This window comes from Oenanthe melanoleuca, chromosome 7 (genome assembly GCF_029582105.1).
Source record: "Oenanthe melanoleuca isolate GR-GAL-2019-014 chromosome 7, OMel1.0, whole genome shotgun sequence".
Classification (NCBI taxonomy): Eukaryota; Metazoa; Chordata; class Aves; order Passeriformes; family Muscicapidae; genus Oenanthe; species Oenanthe melanoleuca.
The window spans coordinates 27,543,549-27,557,745 of NC_079341.1; the positions used below are offsets into that span (position 1 = coordinate 27,543,549).

At 40.3% G+C, this 14,197-nt stretch overlaps 1 protein-coding gene across 3 annotated transcripts in view; it reads left to right on the plus strand.

Annotated features, from left to right (window-relative positions):
* The window catches only part of KALRN (kalirin RhoGEF kinase), a 455,469-nt gene that overhangs the window by 216,795 nt on the left and 224,477 nt on the right, over window positions 1-14,197 (plus strand). For all 3 annotated transcript variants that reach the window (XM_056495829.1, XM_056495830.1, XM_056495831.1), the window contains 2 exons: window positions 5,033-5,164; window positions 9,348-9,578. In XM_056495829.1, the coding sequence (XP_056351804.1) occupies window positions 5,033-5,164; window positions 9,348-9,578 (363 nt within the window). The remainder of the gene's footprint in view (window positions 1-5,032; window positions 5,165-9,347; window positions 9,579-14,197) is intronic.

The window sequence follows — 14,197 nt, forward strand, 5'->3', positions numbered from 1 at the left end:
CAGCTACAAAAAAGAAATGGGGGTGTCACTGTGTCTGTGAGCCAGGACTAAAATTTCATCCCTGCCTTAGTACTCTGGCATAAATCAACATCTTCAGCTAATAATTTGGTCATTTAACCTCTGTACAGTATAAATAGTGAGGTGATTGAGATTTGATGTGTAACTAAGTCTGTTGTCTATCAAACATTCATTCCAAATGTGAGTCTTAATTAGTTGGCATCAGCCACAGGGGCTTTTTAACTCAAATCAGGGCTTCATTATTTTACAATAAATAGAGCTTACTATGAAATAGGGCTTTATTGTGAAGCAAAGATAGAGATAAACCCACAGTTTCCTCTGTTGCAGATCAAATCTGTTTTTGCTCCCTTTGTTCTCTCAGTAGGGATTATCTTGTTGCAGATGCAGCCATTTCTCCCAGAGTGTATCCCTGCTTCCCTCACACCAATCTCTGGTGCAGATTCTCATTTCTTCTCCAGTGCAATAAGCTGCTAAAGTCTTTTTGTTCATTCCTTCCTATTGATTGAAGGTCTCTGTGCTGCCAAAAGGAAGCCAGTATTGTAGGACCATAATCTTTCAGCCTCTGGCATGCCCTAGCCTGCAAGGAAGTTGTTGGCTGGAGACAGAGATTTATGAAATATCTATAATATGCAAGCTGAGCAGGAAGAAACTTGTGTTTTCAAGGTCTCTTCCTAAGGACCCCACACAGAAAACTGCACAGAATACAATTTGTCTGGCTTGGAAGGATGAAAGGCTGAGTCAACCCTGCTGGGAATTGAACCTCACATCTGTCTTCATGTGCCTCAGAATCTCAGTGCTTTCCTGGCTTTTATTGCAGATACATGTGGCATGTATGAATGGGACTCAGCTGAGTTGATTCCTGGATGCTTTTATTTATTTATTTTCCTTTCTTATTTTTTTCAGTGTGTGTGCACATACTTGTCTTTCTTAAATTTTTAAGCACAAATAGCACATACTAAACCAGCACCAAGAAAACAGCAAAGAATAGCAAAAAATAAAGAAAAGAAGGAATACAATACAAATCTTGCCAACTACTTAGCCTCCAGCTAGGCACCCTTCATACAAGTGTCTGATCAAAAGCCAATAGACTGCACTCCAAACAACCACTGTGTCCAAGTCAAGGTACAGCTCAACAGATTCAGTGGAGGTGTTTCCCAAATGTCCTATCACTCCACCTGCCACATATCTCTCAATTCCTTAGTGTTTTATTTTTTTCTTAAATTTCCCCTCCCTTTTTTATGCTAACATGGAGATATTCTAGAGCAAAACAGAATCTGCTTCTCTGGGTTTATGTATGTCTGAAGCTATTCAAAGTGTCTTATCTCACTGAGACTTCAAGAGAACTTGCTGATTTTCTCCAGATGAGATTCCAGCTCACCAACCACCAGATGGGGAAGTGCCCACCCCCATTGTGTGGTGTCCTCCCCATTTTGGATGTAATCTCTGAATGTACTAACATGTTCATAAGGTTTTCACTCTACAGATCCTATCAGAATGAATAAATTGATGTTTTGAATTAGCCAGGAGGTCTCAACCAATTAATTCTGGGTTAGAGTCTACCCTCAGAAGTAGAATGACTGTTTAAGGCAGTAGGTGTTAAGTGCACACACTAGACATTTATGCTGATTCTCAGAAAAGTGACCCCTGATGATTTATTTCATATTACTTTACTCCCCAGTGTGGAAGATTACTGTTCTCAGCTCTGCCTGGATCTCTCTAAGCACACCTTCAACTCCCCTATATGAGGCAAGGAAATGAAAGGAGAGGAGAGGAGAGGAGAGGAGAGGAGAGGAGAGGAGAGGAGAGGAGAGGAGAGGAGAGGAGAGGAGAGGAGAGGAGAGGAGAGGAGAGGAGAGGAGAGGAGAGGAGAGGAGAGGAGAGGAGAGGAGAGGAGAGGAGAGGAGAGGAGAGGAGAGGAGAGAAGAGAGAAGAGAGAAGAGAGAAGAGAGAAGAGAGAAGAGAGAAGAGAGAAGAGAGAAGAGAGAAGAGAGAAGAGAGAAGAGAGAAGAGAGAAGAGAGAAGAGAGAAGAGAGAAGAGAGAAGAGAGAAGAGAGAAGAGAGAAGAGAGAAGAGAGAAGAGAGAAGAGAGAAGAGAGAAGAGAGAAGAGAGAAGAGAGAAGAGTTAATATTGATAAAATGCAGGGTCAAGACGAAAGCACACTGGAATTTTATTTTAAATTTTCTGGGTCCTGGAGAGCCACCCTGGTTATTCTGCAGCTTCCACACAGAGGCAAACAGTGAGCAAGGACTGGGCAAAAATATTGAAAAATGCAGAGTACAAAACGTCTGAGCTGTGTTTTGGAGCAACCATGTGGTACAGCAGAGCAGTCCCTGAGGAAAATTAGTAATAATTCTGAGAATCCTTTATTACCTGTTAAAATTTGCATACAGATTTTGCAACTCAGACTGTGAATTAGGAGTAAGTGTAGGTCATAATTTTAAAGATACTTTTAGATTGGGTCAGAGACACAAAGGTACCATAGGGACTTCTTTATTTTTGGGAGACATTCTTCCTAATCTTTCATAAAGCCTTGGAAAGCATGGACAATTATTTTAGCCTGTTATTTCAAATCATATTTAAGGAGTTTTTGTTCCCAATAGGAGATATTCTAGTCAATAGAGTAATTACAAATTTAAGCATTTCATTTAAATGGTGTTGAGTTCTAGTAGAGAGTAATGACTCCTGTTCCAAACTAGCAGTTAATAATCTACAATTTTAAATGCAAGTTTTTGCAACTCAGTCAAATGGTGATTTTGTGATAAGAATTTGCTTCTAGCATGAAGGGTTACATTTAAATAATTTTTTGTCTGCCTGCCACAGTGTGTGACAAATAATAAAAATTAACAAAGCTGCTCTTTTCAAAATATCCAAATCAATAGTGCTATGGCCTGAACCAGCACTTTGCAACAATCCTTAGAAAAAACCCTGTTTGCTCTTCCTGCATGGTTCTGCACACAGTACAGACCATTCTGCACTGTTTCAGAATATCAAACACTGACAGGCTGCATCTCTTTTTAAAACAAATTGTATCAGCTGCTCTTGCTAGTGGCAGAAGCAAAATTAACAAAGTAATTGTGGCATTGTCTATATACAAAAGATAGATGTGAAACAACAAGGTAGAAGTGTGCATTGGATCTCCTTGAGACTTCTCCCACATACTGTGCAAATCACAGTCTGGAGATGTGACAATAGATGAGTAACATGACTGTAAGAGCTTTTACTGAAATTGGTAGAATTCAGCAGTTTTGATAAGAACCATAACAGTGTGATTCCAGCTGCAGGAGCACTCATCTATAAGGTGTAAAGGTCTTTTGTTCACTGTTCACCAAGATGTTCAAGGAACAGCCCTGAAAGGGATTGATCCCAGCTCTGTGCTCTTAGACTGCATAGGAAATCGTGTGAATTCCCTAACTTTGGCACAAAATATGATGACTTCAGCTTTATGCAGGGGTGTTTGGGGATTTCATCTGAACTGATTCAACAGATCATAAGTCAAACCAGTGCAGGAGAGCCTGCCATCCCTGCCTCTAGCTTTCTAGAAAGCACAAGTGTCACTGGTAGATTCGTACTTTGTAGACATGAATGTTTAGGAATTGATCTTTGTCACCAAATCTTTCTGCACAGAAGTGTTTACAGTGCAAACAATTTATAGCCTTGATTCCACAGCAGCATGGTGAATAGCTTTACATTACCAATAAAAAAAGATGCTGATGCCAGAGACAGAGTTGAATTGGAATGTTTTGCTTTGACTCTCACAGCCCTTCATGCTGCGAGTGAGTGCTTAACTAACAAGCCACAGGTGAACACTTCAGGAGGTGACAAAGCTGTGATCCTGGGGTGGTTTTGTGGCATTATACATTCATCCTACAGGGCACTGCATCTGTTATATAATTAGCTGTTCTTTTTTATAAATAGCCCAAGGTATGGCAGGCTGGTTTAACAGAAAGATGGAGGAAGAGAAAGCATTAATGAGAAGTAATGAGGTGGCATTAGGCAGCTCATATGGACAAAATATGAACATGGGAGCTGTGTCATTGAACCAAGGCCTGCTTAAAAGAAAAACAGGGTGGGAATCTTAGAAACTAAATTCCTCTTTTCTTTCATAAAACAGGCAGCACCCAGGAGAGCTTCCTCAGTTTGTTCTGCCAAAGTGCATCAGCACTACTCTGGAGGCCTTTCGAGTGGAAAATTTTTTTCCACCCCTTTGCACCCCAAAGTGTTCAGTTTCTGGCTGACTGTTAAGGCTTCCAACCAAGGTGCTAAACCATATCAATTGCAATGGCAATGCTTTTTTTTTTTCCTCTCTCTTCATGGACATCTGCCCACCAGGAACTGGACTGAGACCAGCAGCTCATTTTGTGCTGGCTGCTTTGCAGCCATCAGATGGTAATGGTATCTGATCACTGCTGACCTGGGCCAGCAGCACATGTGTGCTCAAAGCTTTGGCATCCTAGTAGTAATCCCACCAAGCTGGACCTGAGTTGGGATCTCCTTGAATGTAGACTGTCTTTCACTGAAATGAATGTCAGCAGTGATTTTAAATGGGAGTTTTCTGTTGCTCATGTGAGTAGTTTTAAGGACAGATAAATTACTGAGGGAAGACAGATGAGGCTATGCCAAATGCAGCTGGAGCTGTCACTGTGCCCTTTTCTCCTACATACTGGAAGTTTTTTTCTAGACATATTGCAGCCTCTCTTTTAGGAATGCAGTATTGGAGCCTCCCTGGTGATGTGCCATGGCTTTTAGAATTTGCAGATTTGCTGAACCTGCTTAAATAAACATTTATTTTCAATCCAGAAGAAACAGAAAACTTTCCTTTGTATCTAGGTGTCCTCTGAATACTGAGGAGGTGACAGGAATATCCTTTTCCAAGGTGCCCAAAAAGGACTCCTTTGTAACTTCTATGTTCTTCTCAGACATTGCTACAGTCATATGTGGCACTCTACAAAGTTTTCTAATGTTGATGAGCTTGTTTTATGTCACTGTTGCTCATTGTTCCTGGAAATGTTTCAGTTCCTTTCAGGTGTGGATGCCTGGTGCAAAATGTGCAGTGATGGAGGCCTCCCCTCAGAAATGCAAGACCTGGAGCTGGCCATCCACCATCACCAGACCCTCTATGAGCAAGTAACACAGGCCTATACAGAGGTATGTGCTTCCCAGAGCAAACGTGAGTGATATCTGCCAGGTGATAACAGACAGTGACTGCATGTAGGAGCTTAGCTTTCCCAAATGAGCTGGGGTTTCCTTTCCATTTCTGCAACTCTTTCAAAGATAGAGTCAGACCCAATCCCAGGCTCTAGTACATGACTTCCCAGCAATTTGCTTGTAAGGGAAAAAACAAAGGACAACTCTGAAACCATATAGAAATGAAATCTAGAACCAGTGTTGGCACCCTAAAGAAGAGCCATGTCTCTGTCTGTGCTGAACTGGGAACCCCCTTTTGCCACCAGCACTTTTACTGCTTTTGCTTTCCTTCTGTGGATGAGTCCTGCTCTAGCACAGGTATGTTAATGGCTCAAAGGATGCCAAAGGCTTTTTCCTTCAATGTACAAGTCAAAGGGATGTAAAGTCCTAATTGCAACAAATGCTCAGAAGTCTTTTCTTTAGATAGAATTTAGAATTATTTAGACTGGAAAAGACCCTTAAAATCCTGAGTCCAGCTGCTGAGCTAAAACTATCATCTACCACTAAATCTTGTCCCTAAGCACCATCTCAGATGTATTTGTATGTATTGTTTTAAATATCTCCGACCTAAACAGGGTATGTGCTTTTTTCCCTTAAAAAAGATGACAAGAATGCTGAGACTAATTCTCTGGAATTTTGTCAAAAAAAGCCCACATGATATTCTTTACTTGCTTTTTTCCCCATTCAGGCTACAGCATAAAGTAAAAGCTCCTGACAAAAAAATCTGTTTCCCTGGCCTGTGCTGTACTGGAGTGTCTCTGGCTGTGAAGGGATTTTGCTCCTTGCAGGGTTTTCCAGACTGGACTGGAGGACTCTGGTAGTGTTTGCTATACTTAGTAAATTACCAAGTGAAGACTCAAGACAGAATATATATATACATATATATATATATATATATATATATATATATATATATATATATATATATATATATATATATATATATATCCCACTTGCTCATCCCTTGCTCTGGTCATCATGGAGGAATTGTATATTTGCTCTAAATCCCATTTTTTCCCCCTAGTGCAAACTGTAGCTGTTTCACAGATGGCACCATTAGTCTTGTCACTTCCAAGCCTCTGGAGGTCTTCCTGGCCCTCTGTAAAGGATATCTGCAGATTTTCACTTATTCCCTATCTTTATATAGAGCAGCCATGGGATGATTTCACTAGCACAACAGTCTGTCTTTTGGTTCACCCAAGGTTACATAACTTTTTTCAGAAGCATTTGCGTTCTGCCCATCCTTTTCCTACCACAAAGCCAGGAGTATCACCAGGTGACAGGACTGTATGTGTGTTTTGTGTCAGGTGGTGAGCTAAACTTTCCCAGAGTCCAGCAGCAGCTGTGTACTTCTCAAAATAAGTGAGAAATTATCAAGTTTGCTTTGATAAATGCAACACTGGCACTTACACCTTACTGAGACTGCAAGTCATGGCATGTGGATCCATTCAGCTTCAGGCTTTTGCAATACTTAAAAATATGTTGTAAATAAGGTGTAAGTCAAGTGATGTGACTAACACAGATCATTTTGCTTGTTTACTTGCACAGTCCTTGAAAAGTTTAAAAAGATTCACATGAAAAGAGTTTTGTTGATTTACTTTTGCAGTTATGAGGAGAACATGGAAATGACTGAAAGAGCACAGTAGGTGGCTTCTCCATTTGTGAGGCTGTTCCTTTCTGAAATCTGCTCATTAGGGAACTCTGAGACCTCCTGAGCTATTGATTGGGAATGCAATAATATTCCAAAATTTGGAAAACAAACTTTTTAAGCTGAAGAATTTCGGAGCTGCAGATGATATGAAACCCTGGAATATCTATGTTATCCTTAAGAATACTGATTGCCACTAGTTACCTGATGGTCACCATGCTCCTTTTCATTTATTTAGTCCAGTGTGATGGGATAGGGATGTAAATTGGAGAACAGAAAACACTTCTAATAGACTCTGATTTGTATTAATGATTATTAACAGGAAAACACAATTACTTCAAATCTGTGTTTTAACTCTGTCTATGCAGAGAATAACTAGGAGGTTATCCCCATTAGGGAAAAATCATAATTTGTAATCTCTGAGGCTTTTTAGACAGACAACAGAAACAAATTGCCATGCAACAGATAAAAACCTACATCCCATGGAAGAGAAAGGAGTAAGAGATGATGCAGAACTAGCTATTAATAGCTCTGAATTATAGCACAAACTTTGCAAAAATTGTCTTGAGTAAAACATGTGTGTTATATTTTCTGTGCAATCACATCTCTTACTGGTATACTTTTGAACCTTTATTTTTTAATCCCAGTTCTGCTGTGACTGTAGAGTTGAAATCTGTTAAAACTTTTGGAACACCACCCAGGGACTGATTCAAACCATTTCTAAGCCCAAATCCCACTAACAGAATCATAGTGAATTACACAGTGGATTCATCCAGTGCAAAGAATGAGTTTCTGGTCTAATAATCTGCACACACATGTGTCCATGGCCTTGGTTTCCTGTTCCCAGCAATTAAGTAGTTGCTGCTTGTCTTCTCACAGATAAAATAGGCTGTATATGCCTTATCTTCTTCCTCTGGAAGCTGCCTCTTCCTGACTAGCAGCTAATGCCTTCTCCATAATCTTGCCAAGGTAACACCTGTGCCTCAGTGTTTCCTCCTGAAATCCTCTATCACATCACCACTACTCACTGCTGTTGTTCCCTCTGTGACCCCAGAAGGCTCCAGCATGTGCAAATTATTCCTGCTGATCTTCTCAAGAAACTAAAATTAAGTATTGGAAGTCAGTCCCAATGTACTCTGCAGTTTTTTCCTGATCTAGTTCCAAATTGCCTTGAACACTTTAAAAAAAAATCAAGAGTTTCCTAAGACCACCAAATAGTCATAAATATGATTACATTTGTCTCCACATTTTGCTAGTATGCATCTCAAAAGGTTCCTTGGTTTCTCTGAGAATGCACCAGGTACCCAGTGCTACCACAGACCAGGATGTGGCATGGTTTGCCAAAAGACACAGACTTGGGCATTAAAAGGATATTTGCTGCATTTGAACAAACAACTTATAATACAGGAATAAATGAGACATGGAGATCCTGGAGATGTGTTTTAACTTTGACTGATAATGTAAACTGGATGAAAAACATTCATTACCCTATTTTATGTCAAGATCACTGACTGAAATTGCATACAAATACACTTTTCAGGAAAACTTGTCATTTTCACTGCAGTTTGTTTCAGAAGGAAAAGCAAAAAGTAGGCTGGGAAAAGAGAGAGATTCCAATAGTGTTCCAATCTGGAACTGAAAAAATGTTTTAAAAAGCCATTTTTCAAGAATCAGTGCATGCACATGTTTTTTAGCAGAAATCTGGTTTTCATGGTTTAATTTGTCATTTTGCCCCTGCAATATGAAAATGAAAATGGTTCAGGAACATTCCAGAAAAAAAAAAAAATCTGGCATTAAAAAAACCAGGCATTCTCATTTTTTTAAATGCCCAAATGCCTTTGCATCTGTAAATATCTTTCAATATGCTTGAAAATGGTTACATGTGTGCAGAGGGCTTTGCATTTACCAGAAAACTTCATAATATATTGAAAATTGAGACCATAGGTCCCTCTGAGCTGTTCCTGGGGAAGAAAAGAATCAGTCATATACTGATTTATTTTTCACTGCCACTGAATGAAATACAGAATGGAATGTCACTCTTCTTAATGTATAGACATACTTAGTAATCCTACAAAGAAAGGACTCTCCCTTATTATACAGAATATGAATGACTCTGCCATCTGTGGTTTTCTTAAAATGCCACCTCCTCACAAAGATAGGCCTGCTCTTGCAAATGCCACCTGTCACCAAGCAGCGTGTGTCAGGAATTTTCAGTGCCCGGGTGTCACAGAGGAATAAAGCCCTGGGATCTCTGAGTGCAGCCCCAGCAGTGCCGTACCTGTGCTCCTGCTGAGTGACACAGCAGGGCCACTAGGAAGCAAAGGCAAGAGCTGAATGTGTAAGCACAAGTCAAAAAGAGATGTTATGAGCTCTTTCTTCCTTCTTGGCTGAAATAAGGAAAACACACAGCAGAAAAAGAATGAGCTAGGCTGTTCTCTGTCATCTGCCAGATGTTTACGTACCAGTGCAGTGAAGCAGATCTATTTCTTCATTCAGGTGAGCCAGGATGGAAAAGCCTTGCTGGATGTCCTACAGCGTCCCTTGAGTCCTGGGAATTCTGAATCCCTTACTGCTACTGCAAACTACTCCAAGGCTGTTCACCAGGTGCTGGATGTGGTACATGAAGTGCTGCACCACCAGCGGCGCCTAGAAAGCATCTGGCAACACAGAAAGGTCCGGCTACACCAAAGGCTGCAGCTCTGTGTTTTCCAGCAGGATGTTCAACAGGTAATACCCCTACTAAAGAGGTAAAATGTGTCCCTTTATTTGCAGCCATAAAGGTTAGTGCTCATCCAGAGGCTGGTGTCATAACCAAGATTTCACACAGCTCTAGAAATCTGCTAAAATCCTAATGCATCTTTCAGTATCTCTTGGTATATCATGTTGGAAATCATCAATCAGTCCATTCCCTGTAAGAATGTGACACTATTTTCAGTGGTTAATTTGTCACAAGTGAGCAATTAGCTATAGGTACTCTTCTGTTCCTGAGAAAGTGATGTTTAATAGAAAAAAAATTCAAGTGTGAAAAGCAATTGAACTGTGCTTTGTTTCACCTTTCAGTGTGGAACCAGCATAAACTGAGAGTTTAGTGGTGCTGTTTATATGATCTTTGCACTATTACCACTTATGGAGTCCACATGCCCATGCTATGAATGTGCTGTCTCCAGTGAAGTGCACACACCAATGCTTAGAGCCCTTCTCACAGAAATACAGTTTATACATCACAGCTCGTCTCAGAGAACCTCAGCTCCAGGTGGATAACTTTTCTCTCCCCAAGGAATCCCTATGAGTACCAGCACAAGAGTGTGAGTGACAGTAAGTATGGGATGCCACGTTTGCAGCTGCCAGCTCTGCAGGCACAATCAGCAGATGTTCCAGGGCTCTGCTTGCTCAGGGTACTGTGGTTTGTTTCAGGGCCCCATTACAGCCCAAAGCAGATGTTGGTAGCAATATGGTACTTGCTTTAAATGAAGAGGCTGAATGCTCTAATCATGTTTATGGAGCATTCTAATGTCCCTGGGGTTTCTTTATGCCACTGCCTTCCTCCAAGTGAAAAATGAGGCAGAGACAGAGTGACAAAGCTGTCACATGCAAAATAGACATGAACCAACAAGGACAGGAGACAGGCAACTGTTATTCAACCTGTGAATCTGTGGTGCTCTAAGTGCCATAACTGGAGTGCACCAGCACAGGCAGAACTGTAGCTGTAGATGTCCTTTGGAAATATTTGTGACAATTTCTTTGGCAGTCTTCAAAAGTTTGCCAGTATTTCTACCTACTCAGGTTTTTCCTGTAAAGCCACAAAAATATTCATGACATATATATATAACTAAGACTGGGACTGAATGTAACAGATGCTTAATTTGAGCAACTTTTCTTGCATTATGCATCAGCAAACATACTGCATGGTAATTAAATTCATAAGCTATATATTAAATAGAGAATGTATTTGGTATTCAGTTAGAATACTTTCAGCATACTATATTAAGTTAATACTATATGAAGTTTTAGGGCTAAAATCTAAAATCAAGGGTTTCAAATTCTGATGGTTTTATATTTTTCTAATTATGGTATTTAATATCAAAAAGGATCTTAGGTATCTTACCCTCTTCATTCCCTAGGGTGATTTACCCTTTTGTTCAGTCTTTCCAAACTGAAACTTTCTCTCTCACATATTCTGAATTCAGTAGAAGTGTTTATGAGGTTCATTCATGAAACCCATTCAGACTTCCCACACATGCAAGGCAATGAAGCTCTGTCACTGGTTTTCAAAAGGAGAAGGTCTTTGTGTGTTGTGGCTTTTGGTGAGAGAAAAAGAAACAGGCAGTAAGAATCTCTGGAGCACAATCACTTTAGAGAGTATTACTCTGTGTGAGTTCTGTTGGCAGCAGTCTTTCAAAATTTTTCTCTTAATGGGTAGTTATTATCTGGGAAGCAACAACTTAATGACAGACATGCTTCCATCCTAGCACACAGTGGAGGCATCTCTTTGTCCTACTTAGAAAGTAGAGAGGAAGAGATGAATCATTCTGTTCACTAAACATCTGTACTATTCAAGATAAATGCTTTGTAACTCATTTATGAGTTACTCAGCTAAACAGAAATATGAATTGTAGATTCCATGAGGAGGAGGAAGATCTCTGCTTATGTTGATGGGGATTTTTTTTAAGCTAATCACTTCCTGTATATCTGTCATGCAATTCCTATTATGCTTTTTTTGTTAAATGCCCATCAGTTGGCAGATGAAGCTGTCTACCTGTATGTTGTCACTGATCATAGGCAACATTTATCTATAATAATTTCTTGCCTTGTCAAAATTTAATAACTTTCAACTGAGTTCCCCCTAGTTCAAGTCTAAAATGAAAAGAGGTGGGAGAAGAAATCCTGACGAGAGAGCCCTGAGTCTTCTCTGTCTTCTAAACACGTAATGATTTAGCATAATTTCTCTAAGGAAGATATTCCTCTCACAGCTCAGAATTAAAAAGTTTCTCACAGGTGCAGTTTTCCCTCTCCAGCTGTTGTCCAGTGCAGTAAAAGTTCTGGTGAAAGATGATCTCTGTGGCAGAGCTTGCACTCCTTCACTTGTTCATCCACACCTTTCTTGTCATGTCACCTGCTGTGCATCAATCTTGTCTTACATGTGGATGTTAATAGGGACAGGTTTTTTTGTGCTGCTTGTCTTGATAGAGACTCCCAGATTATTTTGCATCCTCTCAGTCTGCTATTAACAACATTAATAGATTTTGGTAAAAACATCTCCAAGAAAAGACTCCTATGGACCCTGAGAGATCAGTAATTCCTTATTAACCACTCTGGTCTTGTCAGAGGGATTTAGTATTTGGGCATGGAATATCAACTGTGCACAGAGAGGTCTTGCAAAACTGATTAGCTGGATGAAGGCTTTGTGCAGGCCAAGTGTGTGCCATTTGAACTGGAGTTGTGGGTTAAACTGTATTCAATAGGGCTCGTTCATATAATTTCCAGTTATCTGCACCATTTGCAAGGCAAGACTAGCTGCTGTATGTACTAATCAGGGCTGTGTTCTCAGAGAATTTCACACTGTCAAGGAAATACTTCTGGTTCTAGCTGGGTTTCACCTTGAACTGCACAAAATCCCTACAGTCACAGCATAACTGAAATACACACCGTGCTGTATAAAAACCAGTGTAAACACTGTGGATTGCCAAGTTACAATATTAATGTAAGAAATGTTATGCTATAAAATATCATTAGAAATAATCACTACCTCACACCTTCAGACATTTTACAAGACTATTTGCTACTACATCTATGTATTAATACAATTACATCCATTTGCAGATGTGAACCAAGGTAAATAATAGTGTGCTGAGGATGCTGAATTATGAATATATAGTGTTTTAAAGAAGGAAAGAAAATAAATGGTGTGAAACTGCATTTGCAGCCTTCACAGGAAATAGAGCACCATTCACACAAAAGCAACAGCAGTTAAGAAAATTTGTGAGCTGCCATGAGGTTCAACACAGACAGGAACTGACAAGAAACTCTTTTAACACCAAAAGTACTTAGGATCATTATAAAAATATTGGGTTGCTGAGTGTGTAAAATACTTCATTGCTTCAGTTGTTTTTTAGAAGTTCTCTGGTTTCAGATAGGGAAGAACTACACTGTTTGATCCTTTCAGAACACAGCTGTGGGAGGAGGTGCTGAGATTCTGTCCTGTAAGGGAGAAGAAAAATCTCGTTGACTTTTGTGCTATTATTTTGTAGCTGCTGCAGATGCATTGGCCCATTTTTGGTACCTTTTTCCTTTTGCTCCTCTCTGCTATGTGTCTTTCCCTTCTGCAGACTATTTACCATCAATTTTCCATTTATGTTGAGATTTGAAACTGTTCTCAAGTTTTCTCACATTTCCACTGCTTTGCACTGTCAGGTCCTGGTTTATCCTGCCAGCCTCTGTGTGCATCACTCCACTCTAGCATGTTCCCTTTGCCCCATGAACAGCAACACCATGAAACAGCAAGGGTAGCAAAAGGCTTGTAGCATGAAATGTTATCAAACAGCCTTAGAAAGAGCTGAAGTAAGTTTATAAGGCTCTTCCTCACCCCATTGCCTCCCCATCCCCTTTGTTTCACATGGGCAAGAGTTTCACCTGAATTCTCCACTCTATAAGCTCATTCAAGTGAAGCACACCTGTTAAAGTAGAAGGAGAATTGATGCATTATTTGAACGGTCTGGGCAAGCCTTGAACTTGGTACTTCAGCACAATTTAATGTCAGAATAGTCACACTGATACTCTCATTCTGCAGCTTTCATTGTCTCTCACAGAAATTCTCAGTCTTTCCATCATTTCCATACCTACATGCCAACACAGCCTGGCACAGGCAGCATGCTTCTCCACAGACTCACAGGATTCTCTGGAGGTAACTGCTGATGCTTCTTTCTTCTTGCTTCACGTTGGTTGGGATGTCTGCCTCTAAATGAAGAGTGGAAAAATGGGTGGATGTAGAGGTACTGTGTGTGCTGGGGGTTTCTTGGCTATGAGCAGTGTTGAGTTAGCTGTGGTGGCTCTGCATGGCAAAATGGAGCAGGCCCATCATGGCAGATGAAGACCAGTGGCACACAGCAAGATGACAAACATTTACTGGTGAGAGGGTAGGCAGTGCTAAGAGAGCTGGAACTTTGCCTTTCCAGCTGCAGTGAAGTTTCAAATCCTCTTGGTTATTGAGAAGATCAAGCTAGACTTGTGTCAGGTTCATCTGATTTCTCTAAATTTGGGATTTGCCTTCTGTTGGCTTCATTCCCAGATACATTAAGGGACATAGTTTAGGTTTCCTTACGTGGTTATCTGCCTCTGGTGATGGATAA